Source organism: Cololabis saira, chromosome 12 (assembly GCF_033807715.1).
Source record: "Cololabis saira isolate AMF1-May2022 chromosome 12, fColSai1.1, whole genome shotgun sequence".
NCBI lineage: Eukaryota > Metazoa > Chordata > Actinopteri > Beloniformes > Belonidae > Cololabis > Cololabis saira.
Window position 1 is genome coordinate 26,655,907 of NC_084598.1, and position 19,979 is coordinate 26,675,885.

Below are 19,979 nucleotides of genomic sequence, written 5' to 3' on the forward strand. Positions count from 1 at the left end.
CTAGCACATTTCAGATAATTTCATCATCAAAGTCTTTTCCAACCAAAGAACTATCCTTGAATTTATTCTGGGAGAATGAAGCTCTTCACAGAGGACACTTTCATTTTTCACCAAAACGTACTAGTATAAAACCTGTAGAAGCGAGGCATGTGTCACAGATACCGGCGCAGCCACTAGTCGTATTTATCCATTCAGCACGTGCTTGCTCTTCACATTAACAAGTAACTGTCAGAGAAAATGCCACGTTCAATAATGCATGACTAATTTAAAAAACCATTGGCCTTTTATTACCTGCTCTCTTATCTGCGGCAGAGATTGGAGCAGAGTGGTGCATCTCGATCTGAGTCTTGACCAATTTCTTGGTCTCATTTCCCACTCAGTCCTATCCATGACCTCAGGGAAATAATATGACCTGGGGCGGAGCGCAGAGCTTGCTGGCCTCATTGGTGATAGTTTTACGTGTTTTTGAGGTGTCATCAAAGAGTGTGGTGGTGGCTTGAAGTGATCATCAATAATTCAAAGATAGTTAATTCACCTTGAGCCCGGTCTCCCTGGACCTCAAAGACAGAGCTTGAGAATTAAGTGGTCACCTTCAGAATACATTGCTTTCAATTTACCTTTTGGCCTGATAAATGTTATGCAGCACATAACATCGGAATGCTTTGGCTATAGACTTCTGTTTAGGTATTGATCCAAGCTGATTTTGCGTCTTTGAAGCATTGCTCCAGATGTGCTACATGCCTTGAAAACTCAGAGAGAGAGCTCACTGGAAACCGCTTTCATTGTAGGACATTCAAAGAATGCCAATACTTCCTGCAGACAGGAAAGAGGAAAGTGTACTGTTTCTTAATAGGTCCCCTGGCATAATCCAGTTCTGAAAGTTCAGTTATTGCAGGTTTGTGCATTGGATCGATGTTAATAATGCAAGCTTTTCCTGCTGGCACAGGCTGCCTCAGGTTTAGCAGTGGAGTCTAGTATTAGTAAGATCAGCTGTCATAGCTTGATGAGGATGTAATGATTGGACTCCAGCTAAGGCCACACCAGGAATTGCATGTAATTAGCTTCTTTACACAAAGAGATGACAGGAGTGTCAGCCACTGGAGGCCTACTGTATGATTGAAAACCTGGAAGAACTTTTGTTCTGTTTTGGCTTCCTACTTTTTCACAGCCACAGCGAATTCTCATACTTAGTGAGATTGCATATAGAATAAATTAAGGTGTTAAAAAAAAAACATTTTGATCCACTTCAGAAAATATAGCCAAATGACATTCTCAGCTATATTGTTGCTATTTTTTTTTTTCTATCCTGTCAGTGGTTGACAAGGCGCTAAGAGATGATGTATCGAAGCACAGATGAGGAGGATGACGTTTTTATTTATTTTTTTGGTTTGATGATATGTATTGATCACTCATGGAGGGGGAATATGTAATAAACAGCTGCATGACTGCTGAGAAATGTGATGCAGGCAAATAGAGATAGGATAAGTTCATTGTTTCAAAAAATTTATTTCACTTTGTATAGAAAAAAAAAATATCTTTTATAACTTTCATATTGACTTAAGGTAGTAAACCATTGCTCATCAAAGCTGCTAAGATGTCAGCCTAATGTAATATCCTGTATAGGCTCATTGGATAAAAGTTTCAGATTTGTGTCAAAACACACTTGTATTATGACCCTGAAAAAATACAGTTCGCCAAAATGCAGTTTGTTCGTACAGAAGGTCACACATCAAAGTTGTTTAATGAAGAGAAAAAATTAGCTACATTTACATGAACAGTGTTGATTTGATTATTGACCTTAATTTAATCAAGACAGTATTCCAATTAAGGATTTTACATGTCTTAATAATGCAACTATGATTGACGTACTCCACATGCCTCAATGACATTATTGTGTACTCTGATTAGGACTTTAATTGGATTAAGGTAGCTGTTAACAAGTTTCTCAATCACAGTACTGCATTTATCTGATTGTGATTCATGTGAACACGGTCATTGTGACTGAAATGCATTGACTGTCTTTCAAAAGCTGGAATCGACAAAAAATTGTCAAGTTTTTTTTCTGAAAAAAATCAGCCACTGATTTGAGGAGCGTTGTTTAAATGCAATAGTGGTTGACATGTAGGTACTCTACAGTACAACATAATTCATCTTTGTATTACTTGTTGTAAAATCCTTACTTGTCCAGTGGATAACTGCGCATTTTTACTGGAAGAGTGAATGATGCGTTTGTTTTTACAGAGGCATACCTGGAAAAACATGTGGCACCATCATCCTGTCTGTTGAGGAGCTGGGAAACTGCAGAGTGAGTCTTGACCTGCTAACTTCTTTATTTGATTTATACTGTTTCAGAATAAATGTTTTACAGTTTATGCTGATCTGATTTTAACTGTGACCTTAAAGATTGCTACACTACAGTTTATTTGAACATATCAACTGCTGCAAAATGCATGTTAAGCAATGCTCACGAACCAACTGAAGTAAAGTATAAACTGAAGGTTTATAATATCCTTGCCGTCATCGAGATGTATTGCCCTATAAATGTCCCTATTAAGTGAGCAGGATACGCTGTGTTAACATGCAAATGCGTTTGTCATTTGGAAATTGTGTATATAGCGAATAAGCTTTGAGTTTGAATAGCTATTTAATGAGACTGCCTTCCTTCCAATCACTAAATCAGGCATTTGCTCCCATGTGTGGCGTGTAAAACCATGAGTCTGCATTAATAACCTATGCCCACTAATGCTCATTGGCTTTCTCTCCACAATGCTAAATGAAGATTGTAAATAATCACATTATGGTGCTGTCAGTGGAGCAGAGGAGAGTGCAACAATACTTGCCTGCCAGGACAACTGGTTTTTCTCTGATAAACTAGATGGCTTTCCAAGGTCCACCGAAAGCCATCAATCCATTGTATGCAAGTTTTATGATGTCCTTAAACCTGTAATGATGTAGTTATTTACAATAAAAAAATTTATTATTTCTTATTGTACTTATTCAATTAAAAAATGTCCTGTTTTGATACTGGTTGTAGCTGACTTGACTTTTCTAATGTTTTTTTTTTCCATAAATAAATAATACCCTGTTAAGGTAAAGCCGATTGTCCACGCTGATAATGAAACTGCCATGATCACCATTAAGGATTCTGCTCTGCCTATCTAAAGTGCCGGCGCTCAGAGCCACTGAAGCACTGCTATGAGTCATCAGGTGCAACGTATCAGTGATGATAGGAGTTAGAAACAGTGGCGCAAAGCAGCACTTCAAGTTTCGATTCAATAAAATGAATACGAATGATCATTACTGGTTTTGGTCATTACTGTTTCCTTGCTTCTGGAGTCATTTAGGGTTACAAAAACTTGACATGACATGATATGCCAGACCTGCCAAATTTAAACCCAAATGACAATCCCATTGGCTTGAGGAAAAAAAAAAACTGAAAAAATGAAAGATGACTGGGTTGCTGTGATGTCACTGCTTTCAGCACAAGTCCCACATCTTTGAATTATAACAGTGCAACCATCCAACTGCACGATGTTCATTCTTGAATCCAGCTGTTAGCAATAAATGGAGGCAGCAGAGCTGCTGCTTTGCCTATGCGTGGACGCTGCAGCTCTTGTTTGGGGACAGGGAGAGCAGCAGAGTGGGAATTGACAGGATAAGTTCTGCAGAGTTGGCTCTCACCTTTGTGGTGGATTAGCCAGGTGTCATTAGACAGAGAAACAGCCTCTGCATGGATCAAAGACTTTCTCTTGGCTGTTGCTGTCCCTAGTGCGTGTGCCTGCTGAGCAGTGGTCGTCTCTATTTAAGAACTTCCTCCTGGTCTGCCTACAGCTCTGGTAGATTTACATTTTGAGTAAACCTCTTTACATACGACAGCTGTAAACCACCTGCCTGCGGTGTACAGTATTTGATTTAAGTATTGCAAGAAGTCAGTCAAGTTAAATATACATACAATGTTCACTTGGTTATTAATATATACAATACATCCTCAGCAGCTTACTATTTAATCACACTAAGCTGTAATTATAATTCATGTTGTGGATTTTATGAGATAGTTTCCCTAGGCTTTGATAATTTTCCAGTTTATCACTGGATTCAAGAAACTACACTGAGCTTTGCTATAATTTTGTCTGTGTGAAAGCGGCTCTCTCATGTTTGCAGAAGTCTTTCAGCTCAAGCTCACCGTCACAATTGACAAACCCCTGAATGAATGAGGTGGTGCTTGATGCAAACAAAGGAGCTGTACAAATGTCTGGTTCATCTAATCCTCTGGCATGTTTCATTTGGTGATTTCCTTCAGTTTGAATTCCTGGGAATGCCTTAGTGGGTTATGTAACACGGATTCAGATATTGTCTGCCTCGCTTTGCAGCCCTCTGAGAGACCAGTTACACTTTGTGAAAGTGACAGTGCTCATTGCTCTTCTACATCCTGTATGCAGGGTATTTTCTCATTTTTTTTATTTTGATAAAGCACAAAGACTTAACTCAATATTCCCCTGCTGCTGCTGCTGCTGAAACTCATTGGCTGAAATGAATGTTCTGCCTTTCCCCCACTTAACGAGAGAACACTCCACGGCACCTAAGAGGGTATGTTATCTGTGCTTAATGAAGGCTTAAGGCACAGTGTTGCCATGATAGTGTAATTTTAGAGGCTGCGTCAGGCATTTGCAGGATATAGGGTGGCTTTAAAGGGCTTGGTTAATTGACACATGCAAACTTTTGTGTAACAGTATACGTTTCTTTTCTAAATAGCAGAAATACATATTTAAAAAATGTGATGTTTTTGTCAAAGGCCAACAAGTCTACAAGAGTACATTGTTATAATAAAGACCTATTCTGTGCTTTATTGTCCCATATATCACTATATATTTCTCTATCGTATCTTTTTTGAGGTTGTTGCCTCACAAAAATCCAGGTCTGTGCCGTGTCTGTGTGCAGTGGTGTGATGGGGGTTAGTGAGGGGTCGGTGAAAACAGGGCATGCCGCACTGATGTGGGTCAAAGCAATCAATAGAGGCGCTGCTCAGCACGGTGCTGATTCAGATCAAATAGTAGCTCTTCTAAACCTAAAAGCCCGGGGACCTGCTGGGTAAAAAAAAAGACTTGACTCTAAATATCTTCTTGTGTCACTCTATCTCGCACTTAAAAATATGATGAAAGGACACTTAACTTGCATGCGCTGCATGTTTCAAGACTCAAGATGTTTTTTAACGCCCATACAGCATTGAGATGAAGGCTGTTTTTATCTGTGCAGCCTTTCCTTTGCTGTGGACATTCAACCGTCTAGTGTGCTCACCACAAATCCTCATTATAACAAAATGCAGATTAATGAACAAGGAGAGATTGTTTGAAATCAAGAGCGTTAAGAGGCATGGACATTCACCTTGACACAACATTGAACATTTAAGTGATACTTAAATGAGTATAATTAAGATATTGCCAGTCTTTCTCATTTATCTCAAGCTATAATCTTTACATCCATTTTATCTTGAACATGCATGGCTTTAAAAACCAATTCGACTTTCGTGCATTATGCTTCACATTGTTGCAATAATTATATTCAGCAAAAGTAAGGTATTTTCAGCCCAGGCCTCGCTTAATAAAAATGGTAATGAATGGATTTGCAAATTTTGGAAACTAGGGCCCAGTGGATGGTTTTGATCTGCTTTTTCCATGATTCAGTCAGCACTTACCTTTGATTAGGTGCTTTAGTGCTTTCATATTTTGGCACAGGCATATACAAACAACAGAGAGCAAACAAGGGCAGGTAAGAGCATGAAATTACAACATCCTTTTCATCTTTTTTATTTAAAGTTGAATGCATTTCAAAGTATAGAAGAAAAATATAAAGAAAAATTGTTTGACAAAAGTCTGAACATGTATGATAACATTTTGAGGACTTTTAAGCACTTACATAAAAAAAAAAGAAAAAAAATCTAAAATGTGCAAAACTTATTTGAAGCCACAGAAAAAAACAAGATGCTGCATGCTGTAGAAAAAAAAGGGTGCTTGAATGTGAAATTTTCACCTACAATGTGTCACGACTTGGAGATGTAGGACCCAAACGCAGGAGACTGAGGCTGCAGGAGTTCCAGACAAAAGTATTTAACTTTAACAAAAGCTAAACGAGAAACAAAGACTGAGAATCCAATGAAACAGGACGGCGTACATGAATAAAACAGTATGGATGAAAACAGTACAGTAGGGATTAAACCAGTAACCGTGGCAAGAAACAGTACAGACGGGGGGAAGACATGACAAGACGTACTCATTGGACTTGACGAGACGCAGGTGAAAACAATCAGGACAAATGGGAACAAGGGAAAGTCAAAACAGAACTCAATCACAAGGACACAGACTTTCAAAATATAACAGGAACAGATAGAAACCCAAACCATGACACAATGAATGTTCACACTAACTTGTTCTTCTTGTGGGGTATTTATATTTACGTACAGTATGCAAAGACAGTTAAAAACTTGTAGACTATTCTTTTCTTGTATTTATGTTTTTATTTCATTTGATTTTATGTACAACCACCACACAATGTACACAATTTACCGTACTTGTCACAAGTGGCAAAAGCCAGACTAACAGTGAAAACACTGATTTTGGCCATTGAAATAATACTTTTCCCATATAACTGCTGATAAAATTGACACCCATGTTGCTGTGTTATCTTAAAACACATAAGCTAAGTCATTAATGAACAAACGGAGCAACTATTTAATTTGCGTAAACAGTAATCAGTGCAAAAACATATAGCCTTTATAGCATATGAATAAGATGCTGCTTAAACTCAAAGAAATACATTTTCTCCTTCAATCATTTAAACTTTCACTTTCCAGTTGTCCAAAATTGTAAGCTTATAGCGACTCACACTCTAGTTTAACTCCAGGCACCAAATTAACATGTCCTTTTATTTCTCCTCTTTTGCTATTTCATGACCCCCTTTTTCATTGCAGGATACCCTGTGTTTATTACCCCAACTTAGTGTGTCACCGGGTGTCGAGTTGGACCCCTCCAAGGTTATACTTAAACATATGTCTGCGCTGATGTAAATAGGTTGACGTGGAGTGCCGGGTCCTGGGTGGGATTTATTGATTAAAAAATGAGGACGTCCACAACTTCCTCATCCTCAGAGCTGAGGACGGCATACAGTAGATCAACGAATTACGGAACTGTAATATGCAACTGCCAATTAAAATGACAGGCCGCATCTTTGCAAGAAACAAAAATCACATCATTAAAGCAGCACTATGTAACTTTTCCACCTTAATATAATATTTCCATAGTCATTGTGATGGTACATCAACTTCCAACAGGTTTAATGACACCTCTGTCATGGTCTGAGGGGTCTGTATCGCCTTCACTGGCACTATGTAACTTTGAGGTGCATGGTAGGAACCCTTCCACACTAAAAAACTACACATTTTTACGGCTTTGACTGCTTTATGGCATACGTCACTTCCCCCTCCTTCCCGATTTGCAGTCGAGACGAAAGCTGGGCGGGGCGTGGAGCGCAGAGCTCAGCAGAACTGGTGGTGAGCTAAACGCGGAGTTGTTATCATGGCTGAAGCAGCGAAAAATCCATGAAAATAAAAAGTTTTAACGGAGAAGGCGGAAAAAAGAAAGTGGGAGAGTAACAAGCTAAATGCCTGGACAAGAATAAACATTGGCCCGGCGTTCACTCGCTGGCGTGAGCTGAAAGACGAGGAGGGATGTCCGACCGATGGGGATTTATGGAGATAAAACAAGAGACAGAATTGTTATGATACAAATGTAAATGTAGAGTTCTCTGTTCAATAACAATCAAAATTAGAATGTTTTCACATTCGTCTTGGGTTTTGGTAATTCCAAAATTACTGACAATATCAACAACAGACACAGAATAATAATAGTGATCATAAAATTGTGTAATTGGCAATGAGGAAGCTTTATAAAATAATACAATTGAATAGAATTACAGCACTAGAGGAAAGAATGCAATGCAAAGAAAATGTATAGAACATATCTAGTATTTTTCCTGAGAACTGTAAAATTGTGCAGGGCTGATCTGCAAAACATACAGTTATTCACAGGTTATAAAGTATTTTTTTTAATTTTGTCAGTAAGTATGTTGGACTACTAATTTATGACGAAGTCCCTCTAAAAAACGTGACAGGAAAAAGGTGCAGTAGAACAAAACCAGAGCGTATATGTAATTTGGGGCGCATTATCTCGCTGAAACAGAACAGGGGGACGGGGTTGACTTCACTAATAAAATCAAGTTGAAATTAGTGATTTTCAACTTCGTCATATTATATTGTTTAGCCAAAAATACATACATTACCTCTTCGCTATCCATCCTGCAAACGACCGCTGAAAACAGAAAAGTAGTTTTGAAAGTCCGTCCCATCTTCTCTCATTCAATATCAAAACAAATGCACGCGACGGGGACAGGAGTTTTCCGGCAGTACGCGCTGGTGCTCATGGTAAACGTAGTGTTCTTTCTGGTAAAGCACTACCGCTTTTGTTCAAAGGAGCCGCCAAACTCAACAAAAGCTGAAAGTTACATTGTGCTGCTTTAACAAATTGAAGAGCCTTAGAAACAAGTTTTCGTGGTGAACGAACACAAATCCTGTTTCCTTTCAAGGTAGCATGGATTTGGCACACACTCCTTCTGCTGCACCCAGCGCTGCGTCAGCCAGGTCTTCTGATGTTGATGAAGCCAGTTAACCAAACAAACGACCATCATGTTACGTAGGCTACCACTCAATAATGCCTCCTCTTCCCTCCCCTCAACCCGGCTTCAGGTAACAGGGAGGTAAACTCAAGTTTGTCATCCAGGGAGGGTAACAGGCTCTGATCTAAAAAGAAAATCCTATAGATGAAACAGCTTCTTATGGTACCCCTCAACTTTCCGAAAGATGATTTATTCCTATACATTCAGGGAGTTGGTGAACCTCCTTCAGGGCTCAACATGACACAGTTGGTTGTTTACAGACATACCAAAATGTCTTGATTATGACTTTAACCTAAAAGTTCCAAGAAAAAGTTTGTTTTTTATTCAGAGAATTCTGAATAAAAAACAAACCCTCTGTGTTTTTACGGCTGCTCAGCAGATACAGAAAAAGAGGGAAGACATGAAAGCTACCCCGAGCTTCAATCGTTCACTGTGATTGATCTACCCTTGGCTGATCCTGCCATCACCACAAACCCCCCCAACCCTTCACCCCCCTGTTCTCACTGCTCACCTCTGCAGATGCAAATTAGTTTTGAAATACTTTTATCACAACCTGTGTTACTAAAGTCAGAATGTAGACCTGTGATGCGTGAGAGCAGATTTGTGTACTCGCAGAAGCAGCTTTGAGAGGCTGTAATCACAGAGCTGTGGTTGAAGTGAAGTGAAGGGAAATAAAAAGCAAGTTTCAAAGTTTATTTGTACAGCTAATTTCATGTACAAGACAATTCAAAGTGCTTTACATAAAAATATTGAAAATGCATTGAAAATAAAAGAGTACAACAAAAATCCAAGTATATTAAAGCAGCAAGCAGCGTTGGTCATTGTCAATATCACTATAAAGTACTTTTGGTGTTCCCATCAAAGTCACTCATTCATCATTGACATAGAAAAATAATACATTTCTGAGGTTCTGGTATATTTATTTATTTATTTATTTATTTCAGATCCCCATTAGTTGCTGCCTCAGCAGCAACTATTTTTCCTGGGGTATAAATGAGCAAACATTTACACACACGAGTGTGGTGACAAGTCTGGACATGGATTTCCACCAGTTTCTTTCATTCTTTGTACTTAATTTTGGCATGTCCCTCATGCTGCTCCACTAACTTCAGTGAAGGCAAAAATAGGTTAAAAGACACAACGTTAAAATACTTTTTATATTTCCTTATTTTTATAAACATGTTCAATAAAATCAGTAACTTTGATCAACTATAATAATGTTAAACATTAACTGAACATTTAACAGATCGACTGAAGGGATTAGTAACATCCTCAAAAACCATTTTGTCTTTCTTAACTGGGAGTTGGGACAACTGACGCAAATACATAAAATTCCTGCCTTATATTTCCCAATTTTCATCCTATTCTGTTTGTAGTTGGATGTGTTAATTTTTTTGAAAAATCAGAAATTCAAAATATATTTGATACATAGTATACAGTCATCTTCAACACTGAAGCACTTTGCTAGCTGAAGACCCACCATCTGCTCATTAAAAGCTAAAATGAGCAATACATGTCCTACTTGTCGTCATCCACCCCGTCATCAATGTTTCCATGATGAGTGGACCATAACACGGTGGACAAGTCTACATTTTTTCAACATTGTGATATATTTACACATAGAACAGTTTTACACATATAACACATGACAGCAAATGTGTCCATAGCAGAAGTTTGCAATATTAAATTTTTAGGTTATTGTGATAATGACTTTTAAATACAGTGTTACAAAGTGCTTATCATAGTAGCAGAGATATAAAGCCAATAAACAACTTAAAACAGCAGTAGAAACATTGCACTCTGATCATGCACACAGAAAATCTTTGGTGTCTAGGACAATGCAAAACATAATACAATGCATACAGTATTTCCTGTTGCCAACATGTGGTACTACAGGTTTTCCTGAATGTTACACTGCTGGTGTGTTTTGAAGTTGGACTGCAAATATACGCACCAACTTTGGACCATATTAAACAATGTATGGCTGAGTTACAGTAATTGACACAGACTGGGCCACAAATTGCTATTTCCACCCCTGCTTCTCTCTACTGATTGCAAACTGAGTTCACCCTCAAACTGAAATTGAGAAAAGGGTTTTGTTGTTTCCTTATTGTTCAACTGTTCATTCAGTTAAAATGACAGATTTTCTCAGGATGTTTTCATTGTTTCGCTAGTATTCATTAAAAGGAAGTGATATGATGTATTTGGCAGTGTTCTGAAGATGGAGCTGCCGTGCCATATTGTTTTAACCTACTTTTTTTCTCTTTTTGTTTACTTTTGTCCACCCTGTTATGCCCACGTACACCCTGACATGTCATAGTCCATCCTGTTATCCTCAAGTTTTATTAAATAAACAAATAATTGTCATAAATTAGAAAATCTTTAATAGGATTTTATTTTATATAAAGAAATAAGGGCAAAATAGTTTTGAAAGTTGAAAGTATTTGCTGTCAGGTTTTAAACCAAAAAGGAGGTGCAACGGTCTCATATGTTCAAGGGGAACAAATATTCTCAGGTAATTCCATCTTTATTGAGAGATTATTACTTTTCCCATAAAACCACTATTATTTTTGTGAGCCATCATCAACATTTTAAGTATTTTTAGCATGTCTGATCATTTTAAGAAGTAGGGAACTTGCAATAATCACGGTAGATACTTCCTCTAACAACAAGATTAGTCTGTTATGAGCAGATCAAACATGAAGATATGGCTAAACTATGAAAAAAATCCTCTTTATTTGGGAAGGCACCATTGACATATTAACATTTTCACCAGACCTGAGGGGTGTACAAAATGTGTTGAGTTTTGGAGTATGGCCAAAAGTTCCCAAAAAAGCTAGTTAAATTAGGCAACCCCTCCCCCCGAAAAAAAAGTATATTAATAATAATAATAACAATAAACAGCTCAATTTAAGTGGGGTCCTCGCACCCTCGTGCTCGGGCCCTAATGATGGGACTACATGTTTTCAACAGTCTTTTTACATATCTTTGTATCTATGTAAATATTAATTTACACTTTCCATTGCTTTGACTCTGTTTGTCACTTTGTTTTTAGGATTATGCCACCATGCAGTTCTGTGCCAATAAACTGGATAAAAAGGATTTTTTTGGAAAGTCAGACCCTTTCATGGTCTTCTATAGAAGTAACGAGGATGGCACGTGAGTTTGTCTTTTAAGTCTTTTTCAAATTTGACGTCTTTGTAAGGTGTTAAGGCATATCCAAAGATCCAAGAAGAGTACCACGGTCAGGAGAATTAGACTGAGAGCTCTTAACTCAGCTGCATACAGTTATAATCAGTAAAGGGGCAAAGTACTTGCAAAGTAAAGTTTTTTTTTACTGGCTTTTATTTTTAGAGATGCATGTTTTGGGATTACAGGTCTCTGTTGATTTTCTGCTCCAGGTTCACCATCTGTCACAAGACTGAGGTAGTAAAGAATACTTTGAACCCTGTGTGGCAGCCCTTCTCCATTCCTGTGAGGGCGCTGTGTAATGGAGATTATGACAGGTAAGTTCAGTGATGTGTTAAGTTTGTTGTTTTTTATCGATTCAGTTAAGTCTATTGTTTCATTACAAGTTTCTTAATCAACGATATGTTGAACCCTATATAGGGAGCAACTGACACTTCTTTAATTTAATATTTACTATAGTTATGACTGATGACATACTGCCTTCTCTGAGTGTTTATTAATTTGCCAACAAAGTGTGAGAGATTTTTAGAGTTTTTCAAGTTTCTGATTGGCAGCGGCGTCTTCTATTTTATCTGCTTCACTTCAGAGTGAAATCAAAAAACGGTCTACACAAGACACTTGAGGAACAGAAATGGTTTTGGCAGCAAAATAAATAAAAAGAAGTTGATAAACAAAGATAGCATGGCGGAGATGGACTGTACTTATCTTCTAGACATGTTGACAGCCAGCTGGAATGAAGAAAGATGCTGTGGTGTGTGTGTGTGTGTGTGTGTGTGTGTGTGTGTGTGTGTGTGTGTGTGTGTGTGTGTGTGTGTGTGTGTGTGTGTGTGTGTGTGTGTGTGTGTGTGTGTGTGCGCGCTAAAGCACAGAATTGGGTCGACCCAGGTAGCCACAAGATTGAAGAGGCATGACATGTTAAACTGCACCCCCTCCAACACACCAGGTGTCAGCAAAGGTTCTTTGCTTCAATCTTGTTTGGACTCACCTGCCCAGAGAAGCTAATTGGGTCAGACAGATGGAGCAGAAGCATGAAAGATGCCTGATCGTCTTTGAGGATTTCCTTTTTTTTTTTTTTTGGCATCAGTTATTTGACCGCTTTCCACTTTTCTTGTAATATATATATATATATATATATTCCAAGCAGAAATAGAGCAATTTCAACGTCCTTTTAAAATGAATTTACTTTTACATCATTTTGATGAATGGTTTTTACCGCCAGTTCCTGCAGTGATTCATAGTATTTTCTGACTCAACTGGGTGGCTGATGCTTCAGCTTAGAAAGGGCCCATACTTCCAACTTCACTTTTCCACCCTCTTGTGTTTCTTTTATAATAGAAAGCAAAAAATGATGATGATGATGATGATGATGATGATGATGATGATGATGATGATGATGATGATGATGATGATAAACCACTTATTGGCTCTTTGCAATCACATTTGCAGCCTTGTGTGAATTTGATAAAACTCTTGTAATAACCATACTTTGTGACCAGATAGTTAAAACTAAAAGTTTTGTCACTCTGATTCTTAATTTATGGTTGTATTATATTTTGATTCAGTAATTAGAAGGGGACAGCGACTGTTTTAGTGCAGATTCACGACAATGTCTATGTCTCATCTTGGTGCAGCGTGTTTATCATGTTTGTAAAAGGTGTAGACAGAATGAGTTCAGGTCAGAAAAACAGGATGGCTCTCCAACATCCTGCCTCCCCCTTGACCATCTGACACGTGATTGACAGCAGCTGATGGTAGGGCAAAGGCACTATTTTTTCCCTTCCAGCTGAGATGGAGAGAGGACATTTTTTTCCCTTATTCTTAGTGATTTTCTCAGGCTAACTTATTTGATTTTTCACATTCTAAGCTATTTCTGGAGCTTTGAAGATATGCCCGTTTCTCAGAGGTTATTTTCATGTGTTTGGCAGCGCTGTCGATGTCTCCTAAGAGACACATGCTCGGCTGAAAACATTTCATTAATATTGGTGCCAGTTGATCAACAGGCTCTAAAAAAAGGGCTTTTATTTTGGTTTAATGGTGCTTTGTTAATTTATATCGGTCTTTGTGTTGTTAAAATGCTTGACTGGGAGATTGATTTGTCATTGACATTGATTTGTTTTAAATTAATACATTTTTAACTGTGGGTGTTTTGATGTGTTAAGGAGTTTACTCTCACAGAGACATATGATGCAGTTATTAGATTGTCAGAAAGTATTTTGTGTCTTTTATATGCAAAAGACAAACCAAGCTCTTTTTGACTTATTTATTTCACCCTTTCATTTAATGAAGTGAGCTTCTCTAACTTGCTTTGTGCTGTGTAATTCATGACGTTCTCTTCTTCCTCAAGGACGATGCAACTACAACTCACATATTGCATAAATGTCCTACTACAATCTTTCCTCTTGTGCTTTGATGTCTTTTGCAGGACGATCAAGGTAGAAGTGTACGACTGGGACAGAGACGGGAGGTACAATGTTTATCTAAAAAGAACAGTCACAATCATGAAGAGAACAGAAAGTCTTATTTATCACAGAATTTCTTCTGATTGGTCATTTTTTTATAAATCATTATTGCAATACCTCTACATGTGACATTGTGGTTGTTGTGACATTTTTCCTCTATTAACCATTCACATGCCGACACACTTGTATTTGCCAGTCATGATTTCATCGGTGAATTCATCACAAGCTACAAAGAGCTGTGCCGGGGTCAGAGCCAGCTAAACGTGTATGAGGTGGGTGGAGTGTCACTCAGATTTGACTCAGATTATAGGTCCTGGTGTGTTTTGGGGACATTTAATGCTGTCAGTTGCGTGTTCCTTCCTCTTAACAATACTAAAAAGTACGATTCAGGTGATGATGCTCACCTATTTATAGTCAGCTCTGAAAGATTTATGAATCACTATACATGCACAGTGAAGCGCAACAAGCAAACATGCCTAAAAAAGCACAAATACCATCATAAGATGAGTATCCAAATCTAGCATGATAAACTTACTTCAATTTATGAACAGATCAGTTTTTTCCCTTTGGCTCAGCTCAGTCTTGCTTCTTTGAGCTAAACTGGGACCATTTGAGATTAAGAGCAAACATCCTGTGACTGTCCTCACCCTAGAAGTGAAGGGGTACAGTAGACCAGTTGGAGAATTATATCTGTGTGGTGGCAATACAAATCAAAAATAACTAATCTATTAAGCTAATTCAAGTCTTCTATTTGGAATATTTGGATTTTAAAACCTTTGATACCGATTCTGTTAGACGTTAAAGCCCTTGACATTGTACTTTAGTCTCTGACTCAGTCATGATGTTGGCTGGATAAAAGAATGAGGGCTATAAATAAAGTGAGCAGGGGAATTGTCCATAATTTCCAGGAAACAAATAGAAGGCAGAAACAGTTGGTTTCATGCAAGATGCCCTTTCACGCTGCTGACACAGCAGAGGGAAGTGTATCTATTACCTGTCATCAAAAGCTTTTGTATTTTAATGAGAAAAGGAAAGAGCAGCTTCCTCACACCCTATTCAACAAGTCATTCACCATCAGCAGGAACATTTATACTCCTGACAGAGACTGTGAATACAGAACAAGCTGCAGAAATAAGCTTTCTTCATTTCTATACACATAAAACCTAAAAAGTGTACTTGCCACTAAAACTGCATTTGATATTTTTGTCATATAATATGAACTCGGGCAGTGGCTGAGTCAGAGCGCTATGAGGCTATTTCTTTTTAGGAAAAGCTGAGTAGCTTTAGATCACAGACAGAACAGAAAGGTAGAGGAGGGAGAAGAAAGGAAAAGAATGGGACACTTGTTACTTTATCGCGCTACACAGTTTCCTCCGGGCGGCAGCTTTGTGTTTGGGCATAGACACGTAGCAGCAGAGATATTTGACCCTGCTCACTGTTAATACATGCATACATGCTTTTAGATCCAAGCTTTGAATGCAGTTTCCATTAAAAGCGGAAAGTGATGTAATTGTTGAGCTTGCTGTGCTCATCAGTCATTTTTCTGGCAGTGGCCATAACAAGGCCATCCTTCTTCATCAGTTTGCTGAGTCTCTTTAAGTGACTGGCTCCGATGCTGTTACACAAGCAGACGTCTGCAAGTGCAGCTCCGCCACACAATCCCGGTGTAGGCCTTATGTGGGTGCAGACCATGAAAGAGCAGAGTAGAGAAATATGTAAACATTACTATTTACCTTATTCTAAACAAGACAATATTCCTTTTATGCGGTTTTAACGAGTTGCATTATGGGATTTTCCATTCTTATGTCTGTTTACGCTTCAGAGTTTATAGCTCGATAAATGACACTTGGGAACATTACTCCCCATATGTCTATGTGACTCTTGCAGCTTTCCAGAACTTCTATTATGTCCATATTCCTCTTACCAGGGACGGTTGCTGTGGTTTCACATGTCAAAATTGTGATTTCTTTTCTAGTATGAAACCTATTTTGCACCATCTCTGCTGGAGTGTAGGGCTGGTAAAGTTTCCTGTGTCTTTCTGAAGTTGACATGAAAGTTTTGTAGGATGTAATAGTCCAATTAAAGTTTATACATGTCTATATAATTTGACTAATATCAGGATACTTTGAGTTGTTCTGGAAGTGTGAGAACAGTCCCCTACGGTGCTCCTCTGCTGCTGATCTCCCACGCAACTTTTCACTCTAACAAACTGCAGGTAGTTAATAATCTGGGCAGTTGTGGACACATCTATATATGTTTCTGGATCTTCTCAATTAGCAGTACAAGTCATGTTAAATGTAGCTGAGAAAACAAAGATAGGGATCCTCAAAGCGCTGCCTGCTTCGACCAGATGAGCGCTGACTCAGTGAAACCCTGGTTGGATAATAAACTGTAGTAGGTCCTGAAAGATGGTTACTTGCTTGTCAACAAAAGTCTCCTCATGACTTTCAAGATGTGATATGTGATGTTTTGTCACCAGAATGTCCTCCACTCCAGTGGAACCTTTCCTGAGTCAGATTAATTCATTTAGCTTGAAGTTATCATATTGTTTATTATGGGACTGAAATATGGGCCAAGTGCTTCATTGTCCTGAAGGTTTGTGGCGTGCATGCAGGATACAGAGTAGCTGTTTACTAAACTCCTCCTGGATAATCAAGGCATGATCAATGGCATCTCATTCTCACCAACTGCAGTTATTGGATTCATCCCCATGTGCTATATTACCCTTACAGCCAAAGATGTTTTTATTATTACCCCAAAGGTGCACAGGAAGAAATGTGCTCCATGTTTACGGTGTCATTATCCTCTTTATTCTGCCTTTATGCCAGGTGGTGAATGCTAAGAAGAAACTAAAGAAAAAGCGATACATCAACTCTGGGACGGTAAGTTTGTGATCTAAATTGAGGGCGAATCTCCTGGTGCACTCACAGTCCTACCCCCCTTCGCTTTTGTATGAATCAGGAAGTTTCCACTGAGTGGATTGCATGAATCAGCTCGGCTCTGTTTAATGTTTTTGCTCCATCCCCAGTCCCATAGCTTGTGATCTATGTACTGACTCTAATGTGGATGCGAAAACATTATGGTGACCTCCGATGGGATGAATAATCAAATGCATTAGGGAACTCCTTTTAATGAAGTAGTGATTGATGTTTACAAATGAACTGGAGCTTTGTTTCTGCTCTCGCTTAGTGATGTTACTCTCTGATTAAAATCTGTGATTAGTTATCCATCATGCCGATCATCCGTTGATTCTACGACTGTGCTGAAGTTAAGTGATTGTAATACTAATGCGCTGCATGAGCACTATTAGTGGCTAACTGTTAGAGGTCATTGTTAAGTGGAATTGATTTCATACTTGATAATTTATTTGATCATCAAGCATGAGATAATCTGTTTGGTCCTTTGTTTTTCCTCAGGTGTCCTTGTTGTCATTCACTGTTGAATCTGAGCACACTTTCCTTGACTACATCAAAGGAGGGTAAGTTTTCTCTAGTAGCCCACATAACAATACACTGTCACTCTGTTAGACTCTTTGGAGCATGGATAAAATAACAAAATGTCTTAGAGTCACCCTTTACTCTCAAATGATGTATAGCTCACTCATACTTAGAAGAGAGCAACATGAAAAGCAAACAAAAAAAAGGGAAAAGTCCAACAAGAGAAATGGTCTTTAACACAGATACCACATAAACACAGATTTACAATTATGGATAGATATTGCAAATAGTTTACCTCAAGTTGTCAGTATTAGGTGCTTTCTGTGTCTATTTAAACTATGAAAGCTGATAGTGAGCCCTTACTACATGTGCTGGTGTTTATAGCACTGAAGGTTTGATTCATGTTAAGATTTATAGGGACAGTTTATGTTTCACTCAGCAGATAAACTTAGTCAAAGACGAGCATCGTATGTATTTAGACACAAATCTAATGTGTGTGTTGTACATATACCAATAAACAAAACCATATAACTATGCTGTTATATTTCATAAACTACCTCTGATGTGAATAAGGATGTGTTTTCCCTATTACCAACAAAATCATGTCTGTTCTTGATGATCATCATGCAAAAGGAACTGTAGATAGACCATAAAAGCATTTGAGGGAGTTTTGGATGATCCTAGTCTCGTACCAGGAGCCTCTCAGATGTCCCTGTCCCATGTTTTTGAAGGCAACACATGTTGCTCTGAAACATCAAAGGCCAGTTGTTTATTTAAATGACACCAAGGTGTATTTTGACGTTATAATATGATTTTCAATTTCATTTGAAGGAATATTTGATTACCGTATTTTTATTTTCATACTTTTAGTTCCTTCTCATTTTTCCCAACTTTTTCTGAATGGGCTGCAAGCTTGATATGCAAGAATGAATGTATATTAACAAGTGAAATTAAAATCTGCGCAGCCCAACTGGTCGAGGCAGATGGCTGCTCTTCATGAACCTGGTTCTGCAGCAGGTGTTTTCCTGATAATTATGGAGATTTTCCTTTCCACGTTCACCTCATGCATGCTCGCTGCAGGGAGGTGAATTTAAATGGAAACCATTGGGTTTTCAGAATTGGATTGTAATAGATTATAAATACATTATAACAAATTGGATTGAATGAAAATAGAGTTGAATTATAATTTGTTTGAAATGGACTGTATTTAATTTTACTGCTTCAAACCTGATTACTTTCTGTATAAAGTGCCTTGAAATTACTCTTATTGGGAGCTGGAACTGCAGCTGGTGGTGTGGAGTGGTGGGGGTTAATACTTAAGTTGAAACAGCAATATAGAGGACATCAGTGTTCATTAGTGCTTGTTGTGGGCGCTTGAGACACAACGTTGGTGACAGTCATAACTGGAAGTAAGGCAGAAAAAGGTTAGAGTGAGATTTAGTGAAGTAGCTTTAAATGTATTTCTTCCCCTGACTCATGCCGTTACCCTGCTCTTCGTCTGTCCATGGCTATCCAAGCACGTGTTCACATTTCCATCAGTTTTAATGGCTGTGGTTATTGAGTGACCTTTCATTTCTCATTTATGATAAAAAACGTAGCCACAAAGGAAACAATGGTATCCATGGTCAAAACTGCAGTGCAAAGTGACATGAATGATCACGATAGGAAATCAAAGAAATCTGAACGTTTTGTTAAGAGTGGACAACCTGTCACATATGAAAATGTTTCTCCGTTGTTCACCAGCCTCCTGGGTTTTGCGTTTCTGCTGCTTTGTGACTGATGGCTACATGTCCCAGATCTGTCCTGTTGGCCTTCTCCAGCGACAACAAATCGATATAAATGCTGAAACCACACATACAGCAGCATCACTCACGCACCAAATACGTTCCTGGAGGTTTACATTTGTTTCTGATTCAGTATCCCAAGGTGACGGGAGAACAGCATGCACGCTAACTCCCATCAGCATATATATTTAGGTGCTCATAAATCATCTGGTTTCATGAACATGAACTTACAATGTTATACTATTTGTAACATACTGTAATGGCTTTATGTGTCATAGGTTTTTATTGTTGTTTTTTTAGACAAGGAAATAGACATTTTTTCCATAAATCAGCCAATATTTTTGCCTGTAGTTCCTACAGAATCTGTTTGGATTAAAGTATTTACT

At 38.3% G+C, this 19,979-nt stretch overlaps 1 protein-coding gene across 3 annotated transcripts in view; it reads left to right on the plus strand.

The window, feature by feature from the left end:
- Positions 1-19,979, plus strand: part of cpne5a (copine Va) — an 87,346-nt gene that overhangs the window by 38,858 nt on the left and 28,509 nt on the right. For all 3 annotated transcript variants that reach the window (XM_061736262.1, XM_061736263.1, XM_061736264.1), the window contains 7 exons: positions 2,242-2,305; positions 11,780-11,883; positions 12,126-12,230; positions 14,336-14,377; positions 14,569-14,644; positions 17,201-17,254; positions 17,789-17,850. In XM_061736262.1, coding sequence (XP_061592246.1) covers positions 2,242-2,305; positions 11,780-11,883; positions 12,126-12,230; positions 14,336-14,377; positions 14,569-14,644; positions 17,201-17,254; positions 17,789-17,850 — 507 coding nt within the window. The remainder of the gene's footprint in view (positions 1-2,241; positions 2,306-11,779; positions 11,884-12,125; positions 12,231-14,335; positions 14,378-14,568; positions 14,645-17,200; positions 17,255-17,788; positions 17,851-19,979) is intronic.